Raw genomic sequence first — 15,260 nt, 5'->3', positions numbered from 1 at the left:
TATGGTTTCACGTGGTAACTACTTAAGGCGGTTATCACACTGCGCCGCGCTCCGCCGCGGAGCGCGTGATTTTCATATAAAAAATCACGCGCGCGGACGCGTTGTCAGTGTGAAGTGCCGCGCATGTTTTCTATACAAACTTAGGTGCTTGCATACAATGATTTTTTACGAGATTGTAATAATATATAGAATCCATTATTGGCTGTAAGAACAAAAATACCTGTTTGTATTATTATTATAAAGAAAAATAAAATAAAATTAAATTAAATCTGTCGCCCCGCGCTCCGCGGCGGAGCGCGACGCAGTGTGATAACCGCCTAATTCTTACAAAATGTTTCTGCTGTGTATAGCACGAACTTTTGGTAAGAAATAAATAGGACAAGCGAGTTCACACACAAAACCAAAGATGGCGCTATTTTGAACATGTCGATAAAGAGGTCGACCCTGTGCTGTTTCGTATTCATAGGTACAGTCAGCGTCATTATGTATAAATTGTATTGACATTCGTGACACCCAATGTATAGATCGTTTCATCCACGAACACGCGCCCCACCTCCTTTAGGTTGAGGGAAGCGCTGGGTGCGTATAGCCAATAAGTTCGCAAAATGTATTTGTTACAATTGGAATAAGGTTGAATGCAGATTCTTTTTTTTTCGCAGCCACACTTTTGGTAGAAGGTCATGGTCGTTACATCTGAAGTGCTGAATAAGGATATGTATGTGTATCGCAGCAGAGATGTGCTACAGGCCTAGTGCTGCTATAGTTACCTCTTGGAAGACGAGCTGACTGAACTGGGCCGAGCGCACGCTAAAGTTGGTGATGAGCACCTCGTACTGACGGCCCTCGAAGGGCCCGCCGCTGCCGACCCAGCCGCTGTCGTTCACCGCGCCCACGGCACGCCTGCCAGACATACATTTTGATTTATTGAACAGCTATTCTAAAGTCCGGTTGCCGAGCAGATAGAATTTCGTCCAATGACCCCAAGCTGCCCATCCTTATATTGCTGTTGCGACTGTGCGACGTGCGGCCACAGTGAGTGTGCGAGCGCGACAACAACACGCAATTAGCTTGGGGTCATTAGACGAAATTCTATCTGCTCGGCGACCGGACTTTAGTTCAAGAGATTCATAGTATCACTGCGACCGGTATCCATGTACTGTGATCGCCAGTATTTTCACAGTTCACCTCCGAGTCCTGCGTCTATTGGATATGCAGTATCTTTTGGGGGGCGATATATTTATCTATCAAGGATACTATCATTGATACCTGGCGTCCAGATCCTTTACGTGAGCCCTTCGCATGGGTGTTTATAAAATAACATTTGGTACACATTGCTTATTTCTGAATTGATATGACATGGAGAATAAACACTGGTTTCACCTTTTGTATATTGAACAGAAAATATTATAGGACACTTACCTGCATATCGGGTTCTCTGGGTGCGGGTTTACGGTCACTTTCCCAAGCTGAAAAGAAAAAGAAAGTTAATCGAAGATCCAACCACATATATCTATGTACTCATTGGTGTAATTTACTAACGACAATCATGAAAGTGTCGTCTGCATTCGTATCTTCATCTTCACTGGTGATGAGTAGCCGCAGCCCGCCTGCACTCACGTAGAGGAACGGCCACTGCCAGTTGCTAGGTCTGTGTGAGGAAACAAAAACATTGTGTTACACAAGATACTTAGACACCCTTGAAACTTATCAACATCCCCGGCAACTTAAGGAGTTTTTTGAATATTTGATTTTAGCTGAACTGCCAATAAAGATCTACCAAGGCCAAGATTGTCAGAGAGGAAAATTAGGCGGTCATTGGACCCGCAACAAAATTAATCAGAAGCTTTATAACAAGTGAGGTAATAGCTGATAGCAGCGTAGCGTGGGCAGGCCTCTCACTAGGTGGACCGACGATCTGGTGAAGGTCACGGGAGGTCCCTGGATGCGAGTGGTGCAGGACCGGTCGTGTAGAAATCCTTGGGGGAGAATCCTTGGCCCCCAGCAGTGGACGTCTTTCGGCTGAAACGAACGAGGTAATATAGAATGTCCTTTACCTTTGTGCGACCTCCGCGCTGAGAGGGCAGAAGGACCGCGGTGCAAACTCTTGTATGAGAGAGACAACATTCTCCAGGATAGTCGGCTGGATCACCGCCTCGAGCGGCGCCACCGTCGCGTAAATCTCCCACATACTGTCGATTCCCTAGACAGAGGAATGATGTAAGCGTAGTGTAGACAAAAGAACAATAAAAGACTAGTCTGATTTATTGTTTAGTGAGTTGCTGTTGTAGGGCTTTTTGGTAACATGGAAAGCATTGGGGGAGGCCTATGTTCAGCAGTGGACGTCCTATGGCTGAGATGATGATGATGATGATGATGAAGCCATTTTGGGCACCACTTGGGGGTGCCATATCGCACTTTAACTAAAATTCATAACAAATTAAATTCATAAAATTCATTTATTTTTGCAAATAGGCTTTTAAAAAGCACTTTTACACAAAACTCAGTGTAGCTGGAATAACTATCAAGACAGCTCATGGTTGCGATGGCTGGCTCTAAAGCGGTGATTGACGTAGTGTCAATTTCTTTATTACTATAGTTAGCCCTTTTCAGGGTACTTGTACTCGTCCCAAATACAGCTTACAATACCTGAATGAAGCCCAGTGCAGGATGAAGAATAAATAGTTTTCTAGTGTGATTGACTAGGTATTTCGAAGTGATTTGCTGCTATCTGGACTGCACTTGGTTGCGGTCGTTGGCTCTCAATCGATGATGCACGTAGTATAGAATCCATAAGAGTAATAAGGCCCTTTTCAAGATACTTATTATACATGTCCCTAAAGTTGCTTGCCGCCTCGCTATTTGGAGACAACATATCGCGTATGTATAGTATACGCTACTTGACGGCCAGTGCAGATGAAATTGTTCTGTTTCTATTATTGTCTATTTTGTAGTTACCTGATGCTATGGTTGCGGTCGCCAACATTAAATCGGTGATAGAAGCGTCGTCTAATTTTTAATGAATGTAAGCCCTCTTCAGGGCAGGTGTGGGCAGGGCACATAGCTCGTAGAGCTGACGGCCGCTGGGGCAGGAAAGTTCTTGAGTGGCGACCACGAGCCGGAAGACGTAGCGTTGGCAGGCTTCCTACTAGGTGGACCGACGATCTGGTGAAAGTCGCGGAAGGCGCCTGGATGCGAGCGGCGCAGGACCGGTCTTTGTGGAAATCCCTGGGGGAGGCCTTTGTCCAGCAGTGGACGTCTTTCGGCTGAAACGAACGAACGAACGAACCCCTCTTCAGAGCAAGCAGAGCAGAGCCCGTCCCAAATATAGCTGGCCCTCTCACCATTTAGAGACAATAACATATCGTTTATATGCTAAAGCTCACTGTAGATAGAATATTATATAAGCCCGTGCACGTGCATTGCTGGCAGCGCTGGTCCGGTCTTTGTGGAATCCTTGAAACCCTTGCTCGCCAATGATAAAATCTTTTGGTTAGAATGAAGGAATACATTCCAAATACAGATTGTCCTTCCTTCATTTTCAGTCACAAATGACTATTAAATCATATTCAATATGTGTCTCGGGGTTAATATGCAAACTATTAACTAATACATTAATTTTCCCTTCTGTTTATGTATCATCTGATTTCAGAAATAATAATTAGCAGCCATCACCAAAATATTTATAATCATAATGTAATATTTTGAATATCCCTTACCGTTTTCTGCTCCAATAACTTCGGATGTAACTCTTCTTTCCAGTTTGAAGGCAGATTGGATATTCTAGGCCAAAAGTTGTACATTAATATTAATTCATTAAGATTCGTGGGGGATGATACCTGACGATGTTAAAGTTACACGGTTTTGGATACTTACTGTGCCTGAGTTATAGTTACGGACATGAAGTAGTTCTCCTCTTTCGCGTTGGTTGGTTCTCTCGCTTCTAGCACTCTCCCGCCCAACACGCCCGCTGTCCATTCGGTACTACCCGTTCTACAATATAAGAAACAACACTAAGTCATGACGTCACACAAAAAACATCTGAAAGAATTTATTTTGGGCGTGATATGACACTGACTGATCTAGAAGAAAATGCTAAGATTGTAATTTGGCAAGTATTGACAGAGGTTACTCACGCTCAAGGAACACTAACATGATATGTAACAAGTTTTACATGAATTAGTCACCTTTCATAGTGTCTCACAGAGGCAGAAGCAATCTTGATTTTGAGCTGGTTATAATGTGATTGGAGATCCACAGTGGACATGATGTCGTCGGCGTCGAACACAAACTTAACGTTCTGTGTCGCCACCACTAAGGTCGCCCTGCTCACCACCCATTGGAACCAGAAGAATGTCTTCATTTTGAAGGTGTCTGTAAAGTGAACAAAAAGTCGATTAACAAACTCAAAAAAAAATTACAACTTTCTCGGCAACTACACTCGACATCAAATAAATCGCATCTCCCGCGACAAGCACTTTCAAACGTATGCATCCCCACTTCCCACCAATATTGGCACCATTTAAAAGCCTAGTTCTAAACTTCATTTCATTAAAGGAAAGATTTTTACCCCAAAAATGTGTCTTTAGAAGGATCCAGTCATTCTTCAAAAAATAGGTAGTTACGCTTGAGTCAACTTTTATGACTATAAAACTGTTAAATTGGATTAATCGCTATCCATATGTTAAAGAGGACACGTGAGATCATTATTTGGTTTTATAACCATAAAAATTGGTATAATTAGTCCCAGAGGTGAGCCCCAAGTGAGGACTTTTTTCAAGTCTAATTTTATGGTATGTGTTAACCATTTATTATGAAATTAAATGTATTTTTTTGAAGTTCATTTATTGGGCTTTCAATCATGGTGCCCCTTCAAGGCACCATGATTGTGTCAGAAGAATATCTTTAAAGTTCGCGTCGCGGAAGGTGCGATTTATTTGATGTTGAGTGTATTAATTATTCTTTCTTCTTGTGTACTCACTGTCTGATCGCGATTGTGATTCATATATCGAAATCAGTCCAGATTTTTCTTCGCTTGGCGTGTCCGATTCACTCTCCACTTCTTCTAATTCCGACACAGACCTTTACAACAACAGAACAATAACTAAATATAATTAAAATAGCACCTCCTACTCGAGAGCAGATTGTGACCACAAACTGAGTTCATAAACTGGACCGCTATGACGGTACTCTAGGCATGTCTAACGTCTGACATACGCAGTGGTAGTGTGGCGGCCATTACATTATGGTGGGTCTCTATTATTATGCCATGGTCGCCAAACGGTCATTTAGAGGCAGGACTTTAGAAACAACATGTTGTGGCTGTATGATAATTATAATGGATACTAAATTAATGATAACTAACGAATCTAAAGCCTGGTCCGTGAGCACGTAGCATTGGACAGGATTCTACGTGCTCACGGACCAGGCTTTAGAAGGAACTTTGAAAATACGAAATATGATAGCACGATATTTTTTGCTTTTAAATATTCAACCACTTTGACTTTAAGAATGGTCCAAAGTATTTACAGCCTTCAAGGTCTAAAAAGGAATATAAGCTGGCTTCGAATGTTCAACCGACACAAAATGTTTAAGTTAGTACCTGATGAGTGATCGATGCGAGCCCCCGAGGGATGAGTAGGAGTACTTAGACGGGACTATAGGTGGCCGTTGCAACAGCGTCACGATGTGCTGCAGCCCGTGAAGAGCTGACGCGACCAGGTGTACCTGTAAACGAAACAAATATAAAGATAAACTATTGCAAGTGTATGTAGTGCTCGTAGGTAGACCTCGGGATTTTGTATGCACATTTTTATATTAAAACCTCTCCTAAAAACAAAAAACCCAACTGCGTAAAAATGAACTAAAAAGATAAAAACAAGCCTTAGCCCAACAATGACTAATTCTTTTGTTGGTGATATGTATTTGATGCCTCCGACTGCATTTGTGAACACTAAGGCTTGTTACATATTCGCTGTCGAGGCGCAGTTACCACGGGTGGTGTGTCAGCATGTAGGTGCACCCTTTGGGTGCGCAGGAGTTGCAAAGATGCGAATGCGAATGGTACTGGTCAGTACATAACCAGTTGAAGCTTATACATATATTAGATCGTTTCATCCACGAAGACACGCCCAGCATATTTTTGATCGAGGGAAGCGCGGCGTGCGGGAAGTTTGATCCGAGCAATTCAAGCGTCATTATTGTAGTGTGCGTGTGAACTCATAGATAATTTAGCGGGTACCGATAACACTCAGACATTAGCGGATGAAATGATCTATACAATGTTACCTGTTCGTGGTCGAGGCGCAGCACCACGGGCGGCGTGTCAGCGTGCAAGTGCACCCCCAGCGACACCACCGGCCCGCTCACCGTCGTCGGCGCCGCCGGCTCCTCCGGCTGGGTCTCCTTCGGCTAAAAACATTAACCTTCGGTCAGTTCAGTCTGTACATATTTGATGTACTTGAATTTGGCTATACTGTTTTTTGCACATTTGATGATTTGGCTACACTGTTATTAAATGGTGACTTGAGTTTGTTCCGGCGTTTCTTCTCAGCACTTGCCATACGCTTGTCTTATTATTTCTTATTGTCTTATTTTATTTTACACTGGGATGCCAAGTTGCAATATCCACTTTAAAACAAATGGGTTAGGTTTGGAATATAATGGCATCTGTAATAAAGATAGCTAGAGAAATCGATAGATGAGTGAGTATTATATGTATAGAGATTAAAATAATTTGGGATAAATTCTAGACGGGGTCACAGCAACAGGAATATTACTAAATAAAAAAGTAGGATTCTTACCATTTCTTGTCTGGACTTTTTTCTTCTGTAACAAATGAAATAAATCTTGAAATAGTACTTAAATTCAAAAACATAATAAAATACTTATATGTGATAATAAAAATTCTTACTTAGCCGGTCCACGGAAGAACTCCTTGAGAGTTGACGGTTTGAAGTCGATGCCAGAAGTGAAGTATTTCAGTTTCTAGACAAAAATATAAGTATTTTAGTAGCATTAAAATTCTATTAAAATCTAAATAATTTATATCATCCTTACATCTTCCTCAGTGCTGGTTTCCATGTGATGTTTCTTCGGCTCCTTCTTCAACGAGGTCCTGATCTGCATACTTCGGGTCACCACGGATATTGTGACAGTAGTGGTTATCAGCTCCAGCATAGTCTTGGGCATGGCGTGCGTCATCTTGAGCTGGCTCCTCAAACCGCCCATGCGGTCACGACTCGACACCTCGGGCCGGAAGCGGACCTCGAGCGTGTAACACGACACGTCAGCGAGACGTAACCGCCACGGGAACGAGTCGTCTTCGGGGCGGGCTGATGGATAACGAGTGATTAAAAAAGTGAAGAAACTTGCTTAGTTGGCGTTTGAGACCACAATGGCCTGTCGTAAGGTGAAATATCGAAGACGAAAATGTAAAAATTACTTAAACTTCTAAACTATTTATTTGAGTGGCGGACAAGATACAGCGTGTATCTGACGACGTGTAAAAAAAAATAACTGAAGTTCTGGCTAGAAGTCTAGATTTAAAAAAAATGTTTTTTTGAATAAATTCTTATGTGAATGAAATTAGCATACCACAAACCAGTCCGCGAAAGGACCGAAAACCATTGTTACCCCAGCCGATTATGATTATGACTTACAGGTTACAACACTGATGTGTCAGAGACAAGATGGAGATAACACATAATTTTAAACGTCAAGTCTCACAAATTTTCATCGTCCACGTATTTTGCTAAAATAATTTGTTTCAAAGATTGATTTCTAATCGCTAGCGGTAGCGCCCCCCTGTCATTGAGTTTGGTGGGACAGTTCAGCGTGGGTCATCTATAACCACTAGAACTTGTCAAATAACCCTTTACAGAGTAAAAACATTTGTCATTAATAAATTAATTATTGTTCCATTTAGCTCTCTCAGTGGAGCTGGTATTTTATTATACGATTATGGACGTAACGAAACAGTTGCGACCATATTTTTTTAAATTGATTTATTTATTTTCACACATTTTACTACTATAATTCAAAACAACATAATATTTCCAACAATCCGTATACACCGTATCCTTAGAAGTGGTTCTATCTTTCGTCGCATTATATCAAGGCTCGGTAGCTCAGCGGTGAGAGCACCCATTTGTATTCCAATAGAGGAGGTCGGAGGTTCAAGTCCTTCCCGAGCTGGATTTTTGTTTTTTTTTCTTTGTGAATTATTTAAGTATACTTTATATTTTCTACAAAATTCACTTTATTTTTGAATTTTATGGTAGCATTACTATAATTTATTTTCCAAATTTTAACTTATAGCTTCAGTTTCATCAACTATTTTATGTATTGTTATATCGCTTACGAATGAAAGCACATAACCATAAGCTGTGAACTGTATCTAATTCATAAAGTGCTCAATAACAACATTATTTAAAAATTAGAAATAGCGCCATCTATGGTTAACTTTTCCTGCCATACTAGGCGTGGCGTGTTTTCGTCAAGAGCCAACATGACTTGTTTTAGCGCAACGCAAATAGATGTCGCTGTCACCGTTTTTAGATCGCGGTGTCTAAATTTTTTTTCCTTTATAGACTTAGGGCTGTGAAATAATTTCGACTAGGAATTACTGCTTACGTCTTTTTGACTATACAATTTTTGAATGTTCTCCCCATTAACTTAGAGTTAATAATGGGTAGAACTGAAATATACACTAATCCTTGTTACAATTATAGGCAAGGGATGGTTAATTTTAGGTAGGACTTCAATTTCTACGTGTAGGTTTAACAATACTGTGTATTAGGCAGATTCTATACATCTAGAAGGGTATGCGTGCGTGCTAGGTAAGCACCTCGGTATTTCTTTATCAAAAAGGTAAACTCCACAATATCTACATTGATTTTGATATGACGGAGATGATAAAAGCAGAGTAAATACAAATGAGTAGGTCATCTTCATAGAAACGCACGGGCGCGGTTTGTATGTGAGCGCGCCAACACGTATGCGGCGCGCACGCACACACTGACAAAATTTAGCGGGGATTAGCGGGGAGCCAGTCGTGGTTGCGCCGAATTTTGTCAGTGTGTGCGTGCGCGCCGTATACGTATATTGGCGCGCTCACATGCAAACCGCGCTCGGTGCATTTCTATGAAGATGACCTACTCATTTGTATTTACTCTGATGAAAGTTTCCAGGCAACTTACGCTGGTCAGTGGGACCGCCGGAGACGCTGGCGTTGGTCAGGAACGTGGGCCCGTCGTGGCGGATCTCTTGCCACAGGTGCTTCTTCGACGAGTTCGAGTGCATCGACAGCCGGCCCAAGCTAATGAAACAAATAAACCGTTAATTTATATTTAATTTTGCTACATTATGTTCGTCTTCAGGATCCATTTTTTGTAATAGGTGATGATGTTCTCAAATATAGTGCAAGCGGCCTTGGCAAGATATAATATCTCGTAGTTTCCGAGAGTTCATCTGGGTGCAAAAGTCCTTCGTCTCCCGCCGTTAGTGGTTGTGGTTTGAAGGAGTTCATGTGCGTTTAGCTACTGCCAGGTGTCTCTACACCTGGCAATAGCCAGCCGTCACTCGTTCCCTATAAGCTATTTCTAACAAAATTTCTGTTAGTTACCTAAGCACCAGCTGCACCTCAGCAGCATTACTCTCCATGGGATCTCGTAAAATAGTGTAGTCTACTGCAGACGTACCAGCCCAAGCTTCACGCTCTTTAGCGCCGAGCCGTCCCACCGCTACCAATTAAGCTCATCTGTCGTCTATGAAAGGTGTAAATTACCTGAGCACTAGTACGGGTTGCACTTCAGCAGCGTGTCTCTCCATGGCGTCCCGCACAGTGGCGCAATCTACTGCACTGGCGGACGTATTGGCCACATACAGCAACGTAAATTCTAACTCTACGCTATGGTAAGCAGTTATTTCACCTATGAAAGGTGTTATTCAAAAGGCTATCGTTTTTATACTTAACAGTTGGCACCCCTGGCGATTGACAGGACCTTACTCTACAGTGGCGCCATCTTGATGAGTGCAAATGCGATAGTCCTCCTACTACTTTAGCGCTCACAAGTTAGTGCCACTGTCTTCGCTACTAGCAAGTGACAGGACCTTACTCTACAGTGGCGCTAACTGGTGAGCGCTAAAACGATAGCCCTCATTACCTGAGCACTAGTACGGGTTGCACTTCAGCCGCGTGTCTTTCCATAGCGTCCCGCACAGTGGCGCAGTCAACCGCACTTGCCGAAGTACTGGCCAGATACAGCAACGCCAGGCCGAGTTCCACACTCACTAACGCTGCTCGGAGGCGGGCGTGCAGACGCACCAGCGCCGAGCCGTCCCACCAGATCGACTGGGCTGGGGTTTGCTGCAAACAGCGTAAGAAATTCATATACTTATCTAAATAGTATATAAAACTCAAAAGTGACTAACTGACTGACAATCAATCAACACACAGCCCAAACCACTGGACGGATCGGGCTGGAATTTGGCATGCAGGTATATGTTATGACGTAGGCATCCGCTAAGAAAGGATTTTAGGGAAACTCCACCCCTAAGGGGGTAAAACGGGATCCACGCGTACGAAGTCGCGGGCGGCCGTTAGTCAACCAATATAACAGGACTATTCCCACCTCTCGTTGCCAACTCTTGTGTAGCCAGGATCTAGCTAGACCGCAAGTAAAAAACCCAACCAGTGTAGGCCAAGTTTGTCCCAGGGGAAAGTTGAACTGTCATTGGACCCGCAAATAAATTATTCAGAAGAACATAGGAGTTCGAAGTTAACCAATATAGCAGTAGCGGGGATACTTTAGCATCTTAACACGGACAATGGCAATACACTGCTGAAGTTAAGAAGTAATCGGGGGAATTTGAACATTATTCCAAGGAATAGCAGACTACTCTTGGACTTAAGAAGCAACCGGAGGGACTTCAGTATTATTATCCTAGTCCAGTTCTTCTTGAGTTAAGAAACACTACAGAGTACGATCTCCTATTTTTCTTCTGCCACTGGAAACTGTCTTCTTGGAACCACTTTTAGTTGGGTGGACGTCCCACGCTGCGTTTTCCGGTACGTGGCCTCCACTCCAGAACATTGCTGCCCCATTGGTCATCAGTTCTGTGTACTATGTGCCCTGCTCATTGCCACTAATCCGTCGGGCTATGTCAGTGACTTTAGTTCGTTTACGGATCTCCTCATTTCTGATTTGATCTCGTAAAGTAACACCGATCATAGCCCTTTCTATAGCACGCTGTGCAACTTTGAGCTTCTTTATGACGCCTTATTGAGAGGCCACGTTTCGGTGCTGTATGTCATCTGATTGGTAATTCATAACACTTCTCCGCTCTGCTCCGCCTTGGTTTTCACCGGTGTTCGCGATCGCGAGTAATACCCTATATAAAAATTGTGACATTGACAGTGGTGCCAACCGTCATACACCCTATATTTTTAAGTTTCTCTCTCTGCCTTGTGGAACCGATCAGTACACACGTCTGTTGAAATTATTTCGCAGTTTTACCACAGAATAATAATAAGTACTTCGTACAGAAGATTTTCTTCGCGAAGGTATTTAAAAAAATGTATGCTCAATGTCGTTAACAATATGGTGTAATTTAGCTTGTCTCAAGAGTCGAGCACCATTTTGTTGACAAACGTCAGTGATCGGTACTGCGCCGAAGACATAGGGCTGACTTCGGTAAAATGATGTGTGACATGAGGTGCCAAACTGCGAAAAATGGCGGAGGAAATACATGAATAAGCATGAATTATATTTTGTGTTTCTAATATTATTCAGGCAGTTAAAAAATACTGTAGAGTATTAATTGCACCACCGTTTTTACATATGGTTTATTGTCTTTACAATGCAAATGGGTGAAGAATACGTGCGTGCGTCAATACTCGCACGTGATTGTCCTGTCGATTAGGTACCGCAGGAGGGGTAGTCGCGCGTGTTTTGTTTTCGATGCAAGCTCGCGGAGATGAACAGGCCTGGTTTTACTTTAAAATATACCTGGCCCCCCTTCACCGAGGCTTAAGCTTACCGTCTGCTGGCTCTGCTTGTTGTCGCGGCGCTCGCTGGGCTCGCTGCCGGAGCCGCCGCTGCGAGCGCGCCCGTGCACCAGCTCCGCGCCCGAGCCGCTGCGGCTGGCCGTCACCTTGCCGCTGGACGACTGCTGGCGACGCAAGGGAAACAATATAAGGACGAGCTACAAGGTCTTCTTCTTCCTCGGTCTCTCACTGATGAGGATCGCGACCACATATAGGGTGGAAACAATAAATGATCTCACTCGATTATTTCTAAACTATACAAAATATTGAAAAACTGGTTACTGATCCTGAAAGTGCTTCATTACAGAATAAACTGGATCTATCTGAAAATTCAATGTTACCAGCTTCCATTAATACCGTTTGATAGAGCTCATGAAGCACTTTCAGGATAAGTAACTAATTTATTGATATCTTGTATAGTTTAGAAATAATCGAGTGAAATCACTTATCGTTTCCACCCTGTATAGTGTTCCTCCGAGCGATGTGCAAACGCAGCGTAAATAATGATAATTGACTACAGTTCTATAAAGTTCAAGCTTACCGGTGGCGTAGGGCGTCGTCGCAAAAAGTACTGTGTGGACGGCACCGTCTTTGCTGACGGTATGTAAGTCGTGGATTCTGTTAAAAACACAAAATATAAAATTCAAATTAAATGCCAGAAAAAACATAACACCAATTTTATTGACGAATACATTTTCTAATCTTTATCACGCAGTTAAGTATGATATACCCATAGAGATCTAGAAAGATGCCAACTAATGCGCTGAGTTTAAGACCCAGTGTCGCATTTGAAATTCAAACACACAAAGCAATCAAAATAAAAACAATACGTCGTGAAGAATGTGTCATGCACACATTGCATTGAGTGTGTATATGTACGTACACGTACAGTAGTACTACATACGCAGTAACGTGCGATTGAATGTATTTTGTTAGATGAATGTGCTCATTATTCATTGCGGTATGAGTACTCAACGTTCGAATAACCTTTAGTACTATGAAATGTACCTAAATTGTTTACACATGCTGCTGTTATCATTGCTGTCGCGAGCACTGTTTTTGGGCATATTTCTGCGACACTAGTGCCGCCCCTTTTCATATTTCTCTTTTCTGTGATATGTGGATATACCTGTGTATGGTTTGACGGTGGGCTTGTACGCTAGCCACGCGATCAGCAGCGGGTCCGCGCAGAAAGACGTGGGCTCCGTCCACATGCCGACGTAGTCAAACGAGTTGGGGATCGGCGTGGTGCACCATTGGATCGCGGTTCTTAGGTACGGCCTGGAAAAGTAACAGTAACAACGTAAGTTCGTCAATCTTTAGCTTTGCCGCTGAGTTTAATGGCTATATTGTATCATCTTTGTGAAAGCGCATTAATTTTACTTCAGTGATTCTAATATCTATGCGTATGCGCACTTTAACGCAAGTCATCATCTACCAGTTATCCAAACAGGTAATATGTGGTCTCATCAACATGGATGATATAGACTTCATTTAAAAACTGCTGTTACTAGAACCTAACTTCATAAAAGTAAAAGCTTACGTAGTAGTTGGTGTGTCAGGTGCAGAGAACAGCCAAGCTTGTTTGAGATCAGCGCCTTCTAAAAGCACAAATACAAATGTTCCTTAGTTATTTCTTATCAACATAATAAAACTACTTGCAGTGTATTCTAGGCAAATTGCAATTACTTTTGTTTTAATCAGTTTTATTCAAAGGACAATCAAATTGATTCCACCCTGCAATGTCCTCACAAAACTGGAAACAAAATAATGAGTACTTCTTGTTAACTTACTGGGTGCATGGTAAGCAGTAGCCCGCGCCGACTGCAGAGATAGTATGTGCGTGTTGACGTGCCTAGTGAGGTACCCTCGCAGCGCCAGCTCTTCCAGCGTCACGTCGATGGCCACCGACTCTGTGCTCACACAAGACAGATGCTCAAATATCGCACCGATGAAATTTTAAGGCATGATCATATTACAAATTGAACACTACGCATTTCCTCAAGGAACCCAGTGCATTATCTTTCAGGTTTTTTTCACTAGTAGACAATAGGACAGTGAATATGTCTAAAAGATTTCACCCTGAGCTTCAAAGGGAAATATGTTTAATTTGGTTAGTACAATCATGCCCTAAAATTTCGTTAGTCAATAAAATTACTATAAGACAGGATCAGACAAACAGTTTTGATTAAATAAACGGTAGCAATATTACCACTTGTGTGTATTTAAAATGACTTATTTTACTGAAACCTTAACCTAACATAAATAAATAAACATAAAGTAACCTATCGTCTATACTTAATTTATAACTTATTCGGATCTACACAAATAAGTGCACTCATGGTACAAATTCATAAGTAAGTCATTCTTCCTGGCTGCTTGGTGCTTCATGTACCAGACTACAATGCAGGAAATGTTATAGGTAAGTCCTGATCGTTTAAAGTTTCATCATCATTAGGACATTTAGTGTCCACTGGAAGACGGCGACCCTCTCTAATTTACCAGAGGCATATGGAAGATTTCTCAAACATTCCCCGGGTTGGGAAAGCTCTTAAAAGTACATTCAGATTTTATCAGACCCGACAAGTGTACTCGTACGTTTTTAGCAAGTAGATAAGGTAACATTTAATTTTATCAATAAAGTATAAATAATTTAAAATTAGTTTCATATAACTATTCAAAGTAGCATGTAGATTTCAGCCAATGGCTGTCCATTTGTCAAGACTCTGCCGATGAGCGCCTCAAGATATAATCTTGCACTTTTTCATACAGCCAGTGCGACCTTTTTTCCTAAGGTCGATTATCTCTTTTCATTCAAGAACTTTCTTTTTCAGCTTTTCATCAGTTCTGCAAAGTTCACTGGCGTAATTTTACAAGTACGAGTAGGTAGGTAACTTAAAATTAAACTATAATTAATTTAAAATGTGACTTAACAACTATCGACACTGGGTGAGATTCCTAGGGACTGGAAACCCTATTTACTTATAGGTTTTCAATGGCCGTCCACAGCAGGATCTAAGCCTCTTTCAAGGAGCGCCAACAAGGCATAATCTATCACTTTTAACAGCCAGAGCCATCTATACTTTTGAAACATATTCAGTCAACTTCTGCGTATTATAATTAACTAAAACTAGATAACATTATAGTAAACTACACATAACTTAAAACAAATGTTTTTGGATATCTTAATACTATTCATTTTGTTTCGTTGTTT

General features: G+C 41.9%; 1 protein-coding gene across 1 annotated transcript in view; it reads right to left on the bottom strand.

Annotated features, from left to right (window-relative positions):
* Nucleotides 1–15,260, bottom strand: part of LOC114364842 (vacuolar protein sorting 13B) — a 96,733-nt gene that overhangs the window by 57,742 nt on the left and 23,731 nt on the right. Inside the window, exons 17-36 of the mRNA XM_028321166.1 lie at nucleotides 13,840–13,959; nucleotides 13,590–13,647; nucleotides 13,176–13,327; nucleotides 12,588–12,664; nucleotides 12,040–12,168; nucleotides 10,164–10,366; nucleotides 9,198–9,316; nucleotides 7,057–7,331; nucleotides 6,911–6,984; nucleotides 6,801–6,825; nucleotides 6,286–6,408; nucleotides 5,600–5,724; nucleotides 4,979–5,079; nucleotides 4,185–4,371; nucleotides 3,874–3,990; nucleotides 3,717–3,780; nucleotides 2,055–2,200; nucleotides 1,540–1,648; nucleotides 1,420–1,466; nucleotides 768–900 (exon numbers count right to left, since the gene is read on the bottom strand). Of these exons, the coding sequence (XP_028176967.1) occupies nucleotides 768–900; nucleotides 1,420–1,466; nucleotides 1,540–1,648; nucleotides 2,055–2,200; nucleotides 3,717–3,780; nucleotides 3,874–3,990; nucleotides 4,185–4,371; nucleotides 4,979–5,079; nucleotides 5,600–5,724; nucleotides 6,286–6,408; nucleotides 6,801–6,825; nucleotides 6,911–6,984; nucleotides 7,057–7,331; nucleotides 9,198–9,316; nucleotides 10,164–10,366; nucleotides 12,040–12,168; nucleotides 12,588–12,664; nucleotides 13,176–13,327; nucleotides 13,590–13,647; nucleotides 13,840–13,959 (2,384 nt within the window). The remainder of the gene's footprint in view (nucleotides 1–767; nucleotides 901–1,419; nucleotides 1,467–1,539; nucleotides 1,649–2,054; nucleotides 2,201–3,716; nucleotides 3,781–3,873; nucleotides 3,991–4,184; nucleotides 4,372–4,978; nucleotides 5,080–5,599; nucleotides 5,725–6,285; nucleotides 6,409–6,800; nucleotides 6,826–6,910; nucleotides 6,985–7,056; nucleotides 7,332–9,197; nucleotides 9,317–10,163; nucleotides 10,367–12,039; nucleotides 12,169–12,587; nucleotides 12,665–13,175; nucleotides 13,328–13,589; nucleotides 13,648–13,839; nucleotides 13,960–15,260) is intronic.

The sequence above is a fragment of the Ostrinia furnacalis genome, unplaced genomic scaffold (genome assembly GCF_004193835.3).
Source record: "Ostrinia furnacalis isolate ACB-3 unplaced genomic scaffold, ASM419383v2 OfSCF7471, whole genome shotgun sequence".
Classification (NCBI taxonomy): domain Eukaryota; kingdom Metazoa; phylum Arthropoda; class Insecta; order Lepidoptera; family Crambidae; genus Ostrinia; species Ostrinia furnacalis.
Note: the sequence above shows the minus strand (reverse complement) of the source record. Positions and strands in the feature narration are given on the sequence as shown.